General features: G+C 35.4%; 1 protein-coding gene across 1 annotated transcript; it reads left to right on the top strand.

Moving 5' to 3' along the window:
- Positions 1-5,643: 5,643 nt before the first annotated feature.
- On the top strand, positions 5,644-11,210 carry LOC140165341 (CDP-diacylglycerol--inositol 3-phosphatidyltransferase-like). Its single transcript, XM_072188672.1, has 4 exons — positions 5,644-5,797; positions 7,512-7,590; positions 8,538-8,619; positions 10,890-11,210. Exons 1-4 carry the CDS (start codon positions 5,745-5,747, stop codon positions 11,042-11,044), a joined length of 369 nt encoding a protein of 122 aa, XP_072044773.1. The 5' UTR covers positions 5,644-5,744; the 3' UTR covers positions 11,045-11,210.
- The last annotated feature ends 419 nt before the right edge of the window (positions 11,211-11,629 follow it).

The following is an 11,629-nucleotide window of genomic DNA, read 5'->3' on the forward strand; positions in this document are numbered from 1 at the left end:
CCAAACAAAACAAACGAATAAATCACAATTAAAACCAATATTTAATCACTTATGTCACACGTTTGGCATTGTTAGCTTGAAGTCTAAATGGTAAATCAATAATGCAAGGTATATTATTCAATTCTAATCTCAGCATTTAATGCCTTGTACTTAAATTATTTTGCAAATTAAAAAGCTTCATGACAATAAAGAGTTTACGTTAGACAATACTATCAAGACAAACAAAGGTTATGAACTGCTAAACGAACACATTCGAGGTGAAACGAACTTAAGAAGAGCACTGCATTGCCTATCTAAACAACAAAATAAACAAAAAACGCATTTACGAAAGTACTTTAACTGATCAATTGCGTCATAAACAATAATAAAGCGATATAAAGTCTTAACAAAAAATTTCTTTAAAATCAAACAAAACAATTTTACGTATATCCCAAATATTAAGAATTAGGTGTGCATTTCAATTTTTTATAATTCAAAAACGGATTATTCAAAGAGTGGTCGAAGGATCGCCACTTAGTGTTGGATTTGTTGGAAATTACCGGAGGATCTAAGCGTGGTCTTTGGATTCATTTTAAAACAACCGAAGGACCATTTGATGTTGGAGGATCGCCACGTGATGTTTGAATTCGTAATTCAATATTATCCACAAATAAGTTCATCAAGATTGCCAATTAAATCAATAATTCGAAACTCTTCTAAATAAATCTAAATTTGACGTTATACATACCTTGAACAATGGCAGTTTTGTGTTATAGGGAGTGTTCAGAATACTTTGGGTGGGGGCCTGGGCACTTCCTACCCTTTTGTGGAGGTATTTACAGAACCATTAGAATTATGCTAGATATTTGCGACTAATGCAACGAAGGCATGTTCCCCGGGGCATGTTCGAACCTCGTCAATACAGAAGATTTTACCTGATTTCACAGCCTCGTAGACTACTATTTCTCACATGTTGTTTTTCACTCTAAATTAAACAAAATTCCATTGTTTTAGGTGGAAAGACTTCTAGAGATACCCACATCATCAAAACTGGTATTTTAGCATTACAAGAAAGCTCATATTTTTTTACTACCCAAATACGTTTTGTTTAGATGATGTGAACAATAACGTGTCAGAATTGTGGTAATTACAACCGAAAGTATGTATATTATATGGGTAATTGTTATTCACAACGTTGCTTTTCATATGTTGTTCCCTCAAGGGTCTGTAACCGGACCATTGGCCTTTGTGTATTATACTTATGTTGTTGGGCAAATCTTACCTCAGCATAATGTGAAATACCATATATATGCTGATGATTTATTTGGTGGTAGATCCTACAATTCCTGGTGATGTAGTGTGTGCATCATGGAAGCTCGTCAGATGTGTTGCAGACATACAGACTTGGATGATTGAAAACAAGCTCAAACTTTAATTTAATAATCAAGAAAAGACTGATTTTTTTCTGGCAGCATCTCCCCATCATTTTTTATATTGCTAATGTTAGCCTTATTCTTGATGATGTGGAAATTTTTTCATCCACTTCTGTTCGTAACCTTGGGGTTGTTTTTGATCGTCAAATGTGTATGTCTGCTCAAATCACCCAACTATGCTAATCAGTCAATGGGCTCATTAGAAACATCACCAGAATTTGGATTTCAATACTTGTCAAAATACTGTCAGAACCCTCATTCTCTGTCGTCTTGATTACTGTAACATTTTGCTCAATGGAATAACACAGAAAGATCTCTCCAGACTACAGAAATTACAGAACAAATGTGCCAAGCTGATATATCGCAAGCCGCCTAGGTCTGATAATGTGAGCCCACTCTTAAGAGATCTTCATTGGCTACCAGTTCATGAGAGAATCAAATTCAAGACACTCACGCCTGTGTCAATGAATGGGCTCTCTCCTCAGTACATTTCCAACTGTCTCACGGTCAAGAGCTCCATACATGCTTTGAGTACTAGGTCCAGTGAGAGTGTTAATTTGATCATTCCTCGCACCAGGAAATGTGCTAGGGATAGAGCCTTTTCAGTGACTGCTCCAAAGTTTTGGAATGTCTTACCATCTACAATCAAGAATGTTATCAGCCTGGACTCATTGAGTCATTGATCAAAACTCACTTATTTCCTTAATGTTTTGCTGACATTGCTTTCTGTATTTTGTTTAAATTTTTTGGTTTTCTTTACTCTTGCGCCTTGATAGGCAAAGGCGCATATAAGTAGGCTACTTGTTGTTATGTTATATGGAGCAATCCCCCCTTTTTCGTAATTAACCACTTCGATGTCGTTGGTGGCATTTGGCTCTGCTGACTTCAATTAGACCGGAGTTTCAGTTAGCGAAGTGGAAAACTGAAAGCGAGGCCAAAGATGTAAATTACACACGCCCAATTATGTAACGTTAATTTGCCAAGTAACTATAAGGACTAACTAGCTGAGACATATGTAGTACAAGCACAATAGAAATATATTGTGTTTAGCATTGTGCTCATTTTAATCTGCATAATTAATAGGGTTAATTTCTTGAAACTCTAATAGCCTCTAATTAATTATGCAGATTAAAATTAGCAAAATGCTAAACGTAATATACTTCTATTGTACTACTTTGCTACGAGTCGTTCTGCTAGAAAGGCGTTTGTTCATCATACTTATTGATTACGGAATAAAGCGCATACACACGATGTACTATCACTAGTTTATAATACTAATAAATACGTATATAATCTCCGATCAATCATGAACCTTTCATCTGACTATGCGGTTAATATGCAAATGTTTATCGGTTAAAATACATTGGCTGATTCTATCATAATAATATGTGCTTCTACATGTATGTGGGAGACTGGATCTGTTGTGTTAGCTGATTTTTCTTGCATGGTAGGCCTATATCAGACAACGCCAATTGAAAATGCATCGAAATGTAGAAACTCATAAAGACGCAAAAGAATTGGACACCAAATATGCCGGTCATCAGGACAAGGAGAATATCTTCCTCTTTATTCCGAATCTCATAAGTATGTACTAGTATAATAGTATGAATCATATTTGTTCAGGGGCGGACTGGTTTTTGTTGGCAGCCGTGGCCCCTAGCCCATTTGTACCAGACGCGTAGCCACGAATTATCTATTGGTTGGATTACCAATCGATTACATATTTGAAGCCACATGTCGTAGCATGATTTTAACCACAACCCTTATGGTCATAGCAATCAATATTCGATTTTGTTATTCCTATAAACGTGACAAAATTTATACTTGAAGTACAAGTTTTCTCTTTTTTTTCTTTGTCTAGTTGTCAGTTTGGCAGTTGTTTTTGTTACTATAATATTTATTTTATTTTATTTCATTTTACAAATTCGGATAAAATACATCAAAAAGCAAACTCAAATTTACAAAAAAAGCATATATTAAAATAGTTGTTCTTATGCGCATGTATATGCAAATGTATGCAAAATAAAAGGTGAGAAACTATACTTATTTCTTAATAAAAATGTACACCAGGCAACTATGATAGTCAAAAAGGCCTCAAATCGAGGCACATTTCACTATGATTTTTTTTAATATTTCATTTGAAACTAATTTTTGATATGGACTTTTGGTCGAATGAGGGCGTTGTATAAGGTCGGCAATTTCAGTCGCCAATGGTCAACAACAGGGCAAGTCCATCACAACATAACAGGACTTCTTCTGATGAAGATGTGTGTCGTCCGGGTTTTTAAAAATTAGGAGGATGAGGGGCTTTTTATTTTTTATTGGAAAACGACGCTAAACACCTGTATTTGGCACCATATTTTGGGTATTCGACATACAGATTGATCTGAGAAAAAGGAGGAGGTCCTTTTTATTTTATTGTTTTGAGAGGTAGGCCCCTCTAGTGATCACAAAACTCTTCTTAAATGATGTATTATGCATTTACAAAGCCATAAAATAAGTTTCAACTTCTGAAACATCTTTTTCAACAAGTTATAACTGAAAGTTTACAAAATAAAAAGACATTTGAAAAATCTTCAAAAAATGTGTATTTTTTTACTCGACCTAAGTTTATAACACTTGACCCTAGTGAGTATGCACTAATTTTAAGAGCCATTTTTTCAAAAGCTCCTCCCACATTCAATATTGGTACATTACAAGTGAATTGCAGTTCTGATAAACACCTACATGAGCACTCATGGAAAGCACATTTTCTATCAACAATTATTTGACACCATCTCCCGACACCCCCCGATAATTATTTAACCCGTGCGGTTTATCCAGACCCCTTTCAGGTTAATCTTAGCACTTCGTGAATAAATATTCCGTACTTAATGTCAAGTCTGCAATAAAAAAAAAAAGCAGCCACCCTTTGAACACTAACATGATAATGTTGACAAATTAGTTGAATAAACAATACTCAAGTGAGTTTCTTCTGTGTAATGGTATGAGTGACCCAATATCAGACCAGACATAGGATTTGCGGGTGTTCATGTTAAACAGCATGACTGTATTGTAGTGTATTGTGACTGTTTACTTAGTGTTTACTCAGTGCTTAGCTCGCAGGGCGCTTTCAGTGCTTTTGAAACTAATTAACTTAATTTGACACCCTTATCGTAAACAAAAACAAAATTCGACGTTTTATTGAAGTGCGCACGACCTTGTTCTTCGCATCGCAAATGTCCGTTTTTTTCCGAAATAATGTTCGCCAAACTTGGTAATTCATTATAGATTCTTTATTGTGGATAACCTGGGACCAAGGCAGGGGTGAGCAAGCAATTTTTGGCAACATTCATGGGGCGCTTTTTAAATAAAATGCTCTAAAAAGGCTTATAAAAACAATACGGAAATGCTTAAATATGCACATTTTCTTGCTCGCTGCCCTTACACAATATATATCTAGACCATTTAAGGTTTGCAAATTGACATAAAAGAAATTGCCATATGCAAAGCGGGCGGGGGGGGGGGCAAATATTTTTGGGCAGGCTGGGGGGGGCAAGCGATTTTTGACAGGCCGTGAGAGGGGACAGCATTTTTGGCATACCGTTTAGAATTACTCATAATTATTGCACAGCCCCTTATTAAAGACAGTTCTTGTTTTAAACTCAGCATATATAAAGTTGCCGTTGTTAATCACTTGCATTTTTGTTCTGTCTGTCTTCTTTCAGCATTTAGTCGTATCTTGCTAATCATTGTGATGGGAGCGTTAAGTAAAGAGTATTACTTGCTCGTTCCTGTTCTTTTTTTGCTTGCCGTGATTCTTGACTCTGCTGATGGTATAGCCGCTAGATATTTCAATCAGTGTAAGTGAAAATGAAAGACTCTTCTAAATTTATCATGTTTGGAATTTTGGATAAACTTTTAATTAATTAATGTTATATAGACCCACTCCGGGGGTTTACTTACCCCGGGGCACTTATGTATAGTTTTACATAGACCCTCATCGCGACAATTCCAGTTATCTCAAATCGAAATTCTCTTGCTGATTGTCACAGTCCGTACTCAGGGAGCTAATCCTGGCTGCGATGGTCATTATATATAAAGGTTGATTAGGGTTCTGCGCCTGTATAGAGCTGCGTCCCTGAATAATGCTAAAGGTTTATAAGGTAAACTCAACTATCTTTAATATGCAACATACATTTTCCCAACCGATTAATAATGAATCACTGCCATTGCTTTTTTATAGGTACTAAATTCGGTCAAGTTCTTGATGCTATTTTTGATCAAATCGGAATTGTATTATTGTATACAGTAACATATGCAGCATCTACGAGCCAAGTTTATAAATTCTACATGTGGCTTCAGATAACACTGAATCTAAGTAGCCACTGGATGTTAATGCAAGGGTTTGTATATCATTCATAATTTATCTTTACACTCATGGTCTCGTGTTCAATGGCAAAGGTCAAGCCATAATGTGTGATTTGCTCTACAAGTTTTCTCGAATTTCTACTTTTTGTATGATTGTAATGCCCAATCGTGAACTTGAAATTGCCTATGACTCGATTTTTATTGTCGATGAAAGTACACACCTGGTTCGCGAATATATCAAATTTATTTTAGAAGGGTAGATTTCATTTAAAATATAAATCCTTTTTAATTGACTTGTCATTACTTTTACTAAGCAACAGCTCGATGAAAATAGAAAGTACACACCTGGTTCATAAAAGTAACATTGTAACATTTTCTGAGGAGGACGCCCTCAATATTGGTCAAAATCCTGTTTTTTACACGATTGATTTTGCATTTGCGAGTTTATGCATGATTATGTGTATTGGCACGTCAAGACGTAACCCGGATTGCAATATGCACACGGCCAGGGGCTGTTTTAACGTGCCTCCTAGCACGTTCGTGCAGTGAGAATTTAAAAATCCGTGCTTAATCATGTATTATTTGCAAACGCAAAATCGGAATCAACTAAAATTTCTGGAATAAACTTTTCTCGTGGATATCTTCTGAAAAATGTCATAAAAAAAAAGGATGCTAGGATCACCAAATACTCCTTTAATTATGGGACATTTTCTAATCTATAAATTTGAAATGAATATCATTTATTTACTATTGTTAATTAAGTGAAAGAAAAACATGAAATATATTTAGTTTTTGTTCTGGGATCTTTGAAGATAGGCATGGCAGTTCATTTTACGACAAACTTCACATGTGCGAACATGGCAAAAAGTGACCCAACTCGGGGTTTTCTGCCAAGATATTATTGATTCTACTGCATATCATATTTCCGCCGTGACCACTTTCATTTTTTTCTGAGAAGCAAAAAGTTTGGACAACTCAAAAATAATGTAAAAGTTGCCAAAATAAAATTCATTTTAGTTATCCGAACTTAAGAAATACTGAAAAAGCTCAAAAAGTTCCGTCAACTAATCAACTTTGTTGGCATTACTTAAGTTGATGTAAGTCGTTGCATCAACTTTTTAGGTAATGCCAACTTCTTAATTCAAGTTCAGGGAACTTAGAAAAATAAACATGGTTCAAAGAACCAATTAGTTGAGTTATTGTAACTCAACATGTAAGTTGATGTAACTCGTTCATATTAACTTACTGGTACTTATTGTTTTGAGTTATTCCAATTTGGTACTTTGGTACTTAATTCACGTAATTGGATCATTTTCTGCACAATTAGCAGTATTCAAATATTTATTTTTGTAATCAGTGCAAAATTTTGTATACTATAGCACACCTCTAGAAAATTATGCTAACCTAGTTTCATTTTCTGAGTTGTAACAACTCAATAAAGTGAGTGCGACCAACATAATGATATCGAGTCAGCGTTACTCAAAATTGTACGTGTTAGCATTACTCGGAAAGTTGACGCAACGACTTACATCAACTTACTGAGTAATACCAACGAACAATTTCTATGAGTGTAGAGCAGTGGGTGAAAACGTAAGAATTTGGGTCATTTTCTGTCAGTAAAAAAAACGTGGTGTTGAAATAGGCCGAATATTTCAGTTTTGTTTGTTTTTTGTTTTTCAAAACGCCTTCCATGTATGAGATGGATCGCAAGCTCTCTAGTGTCCTATCTGTGGGTTTCTTCTTTTACAGCTCAGCTATGATGAATAAAGGTACACACAAGTTAACTGGAAATGAAGTCAACATGTTAATGGCCTTCTATTATACTCCGGTAAGTCAACTTATGAGGTTACAATCTGCAGCGGCACCGGTGTGGGGGTGTGTGGGAAGAGGGGGAAGTGAGCGAGAACGAGTGCACGAGAACTGACTCAATCAGTTCTCGCTCAACTTCAGACTTGGCGCCGGCTTTATTGCCAACCTATAGGCATAGTTTATGAACGGGGTCGATAGTGATTCATACATAATCGTGCCTTAACCATCGGTTTGCGTTGATAATATAAATATCATGATGCAGCCATGTCTAGAGTAGAATTCACCACGACCTTTGCAGGACTTAAACCCCATGAAAAGCTATTAAACCAAGATAACACTCATTGAAAACAGCTCAACTATGTTAAATCAGATCTTCTCTACTTAAATCCACACTGCACATGTTTCTGTTTTACATCTGCAATGAGCAATAAGCTGATATTATAGTTTCAGTTGGGTGAACGATTATAAAGCAAACGAAAGGTAACAATACTGTGTGGCCTTTGTTTACGAAATGAGACAATAGTCTGCATATTGTTAACCAGCATTCTTGAAATGAGAAACATAATGGTTGCAGACTTAACACGGTTTGGAAATAATTTCTTCATATTTTTTAGTGTTATCTGTCGTTTACATATCCTTCCTAAAACACCAAATAGTACATGACCAGCCTGTAGAATCCGTGACCAAATCATAGAACAAAAGTTTGATAGTCATTTTGGGATCTTCTGAATAAATTTAGCTTGGGCTCACCTCCGAGGAGGAGTCAATCAAGGTCACATGGGGTCAAATTTTCAGAATGCTCCAATTATGTCAAGTAATATATCAAAATACTCGTATGGTCATGATAATTCCAAAAATGTATAGTTTGTTATGTGTCAGCCTTTTAGGAGGGCGCTATGACGAAAAAATGTTCATAGGTCAACGACCTTTTTGAATTCTGACCATAGTTTGTAATTTATTTTTCAGTGGGTTTTGGATGTGACAGGATTTTCTGTGGCTATATTTGATTGTGCTCAGTACCTCATTTGGTTTACTGATGGTCCTACAGGTTAGTATCGTCAAAAACTAAATTCATTTTGCCGAATAAAAATACAATTTTCAAAACTGTAGGCCTACTGCAAAAGAAGTCCAGAGGCGACTTCATGATTAAATGTAACCCAGCCGTTACAAATACGTCTATAGGGTCACATCAGTAAATAGGGTCCGGGAAAACGTCTATTTCTTGACTCCAGAGCCACTCAGTTCTTCAAAACTTACCCCTTCTGCAAGTCGAAGGTCAGATAAAGACATCCATTGTAGAAATTATATTTTTTTCCAGAAAAATGCCGACTAGATCACCCTATAGCCTATACAGCTTACGACACCTCACAAATAGCTTGGTGTTTCGAAAATGTAACACATTTTGAATGTTTAGCCAAATCGTCATAAAAAGTCGGATCCTGCTCATTTCCCAGGCCTAAATGAGCATTAAATATGAATCAGGGCCTAAATCTTTGGGTTTTAACCTTTTTCTAATGTATTAAATCTGAGACCATGGTCTCAGATTAAATTAAATCGTGTTGACCGTTCCTCGGATTTTTTCATCCCATGGTGTAGGAGACTTGTACTATTTACTGGTGTGCACTCTATAGCTTCAGAACTATAAATCGTATTCACAATATTTGGTACCCCATTCGACAAATTTCGTTCGATATTTAACAATATCAGCAGCATTTTTAAAGAAAAAAAACCAAATTTAAAAATTGCAGTACATTGTAGATAATGGCGGATTTTACATGCCACAATGCTTGCCTTTGATAACCATTGATCGCTGTATAAGTTATTCTGTTGTTGTTGTTTTTTTCTTTAAAAATACTGTTGTGTTGTTAATATTGAGTGAAATTTGCCTGAATTATGGATACGATACACGATTTACCGACAAGTGACTCATTTCGGAATGCGATCATGAATTTTGAAGAAAATGGGACTCGAACCAGCGATTCGAAACTTCCTTTGATTACGCGCCTAGCGATTTACCGCTCGGCAACGGTGGCATTTTGAGCGGAGTAGTGTAATAATAAAACATAAATCTCATAATGCCATTTTGTTTACTAAAAAATTACGCGTTTTGTCAAGATAGATTGGCCGTTTAGCACGAACGTTTTGAAAATGTGTCAAACTAATAATAGAGACACTGATATGATGATATAATATCTGCGTCGCAATGTTTTGTTTTGGTTCTAGGAATTTTACCTTAAAATGTACAACTTTATGACATTATCATTCGAAATCAACAAAAGATGTTTCAACAGTATATGGCCTCATTCTTTCTCTAGAGAAAAACAGCCTTGACCTAAAAAAGGGCGAGATGTTCCATATTTACGGATTCAGGCTAAATTTAAAATTGGTATAAAACGTTTGTTTTTTGATCGATTAAAAAAATAATTTTTATCATAAAAAGAAATTGTGTCTGGGGTGAATTACACTACAATTTTTATTCCTAGGGCTCTTTGATTTCTTCAAATAATTTTCATAATGATAGAGTGAATCCCTGGCCCTCTATAATTAAGCACAAAAGATCGCGTCCCCTTAAGGTTGGTCTGAACCCTGGAATTATGGAAACTTTCGGGCCTCATAACTTCGAAATTGTTGGTCTAAAGTATATAAAAGTATACATATTTAGAATGGCAAAGACTTGATAAGTTCATCTGTGAGGTCAAATTTGGGCCAAAATGGCACTTTTGGCCCAAAATCCCAAAATAACGGTTTTGGCCCACTTCTTTTGTGCACCGTAACAAAAAATTCTTGAGCCAAAAGTTTTTGAAACTAATTTTTAAAAACTAGATCAAAATATCTAGGACCCGTTTTTCATTTTTTGAATTTTGACCAATTTCACCAAAAATATTTGAAATTTGTGCCAAAATCGGGCTTTTTTATGATTTTTTTGAAAAATCAGCATTTTTTGACCATTTTTGGCGCAAATTTCTCAAAGTTAGTCGAAATTCAAAAAAATGAAAAAACGGGTCCCAGATATTTTGATCTAGTTTTTAAAAATTAGTTTCAAAAAAATTTTTGGCCCAAGAATTTCGGTGCACAAAAAGAAGTGGGCCAAAACCATTATTTTGGGGATTTTGGGCCAAAAGTGCCATTTTGGCCCAAATTTGACCTCTCAGATGAACTTATCAAGTCTTTGCCATTCTAAATATGTATACTTTTATATACTTTAGACCAACAATTTAGAAGTTATGAGGCCCGAAAGTTTCCATAATTCCAGGGTTCAGACCAACCTTAATATAAACGAGCATAATTTTTGGCCTCTTGTTTTGTGTTTTTTTACAGTTTTCTCTATTGGATTAGTGCGCTGGGTTAACTTCTTGTTTCTTCCGTTCAAAATCTTTAGTGTATCAGCCTGCATTGCTCAACTGGCACAAGGAGTGGTATTTCTCACTGATTTAAGCTTACGTGAAAGAGAAAAGGACGGATGTAACGAATAATACAGAAAATTAACCGTTTTTCATCTGCACCTATTAATTCGGATTTACATTTGGTGAAGGGGGCTTGTCAGGGGATCGCATTCAATATTTTAACATAGTAATAAATCAAGGGAAAACAATTCTTTATTATACTTTTTATATATTTGCTCAAAACAACATTTTCGAGTGTAACGATACTTTTGTTGTGACGATAATTCATTTGCATAATTGAATATTGATTATTATACCTTAAACCATGATACCCGTTCATCAAGTGTACGGTGTATCATGGCTTAATGCACAATGATCAATATTCAATTTTGCAAATGAATTATCGTCACAACACTTTTTTGAGCAGTTTATCACCCGTATCGGTAGCCTCTGGTTCAATTTTATTGCTGCTTAAAGCATTAATAAATTATTGAATGTCGGGAAAACTGCGTTTGGTGAAGAGTCCACCTGAATCGTGCATCAGCTAGCGGTGTCTGCAAGAAGGCCAAAAAATAATTGCTTGTTTGTCCTCCTTCAATATACAAATTAGCTCAAAGGTATAATTTGTGATGCGATCAAGCAAAATCAGTCGGAACTCGGTAATATTGATTTTGA

The sequence above is a fragment of the Amphiura filiformis genome, chromosome 12 (assembly GCF_039555335.1).
Source record: "Amphiura filiformis chromosome 12, Afil_fr2py, whole genome shotgun sequence".
Taxonomy (NCBI): Eukaryota; Metazoa; Echinodermata; class Ophiuroidea; order Amphilepidida; family Amphiuridae; genus Amphiura; species Amphiura filiformis.

Excerpts from the sequence above, each read along its gene's own strand:
- LOC140165341 (XM_072188672.1), top strand. The coding sequence starts at position 5,745 with ATGTGGCTTCAGATAACACTGAATCTAAGTAGCCACTGGATGTTAATG. Across the intron at positions 5,798-7,511 it reads CACTGGATGTTAATGCAAGG|CTCAGCTATGATGAATAAAG; the intron begins GTTTGTATATCA and ends CTTCTTTTACAG. Across the intron at positions 7,591-8,537 it reads TGGCCTTCTATTATACTCCG|TGGGTTTTGGATGTGACAGG; the intron begins GTAAGTCAACTT and ends TTTATTTTTCAG.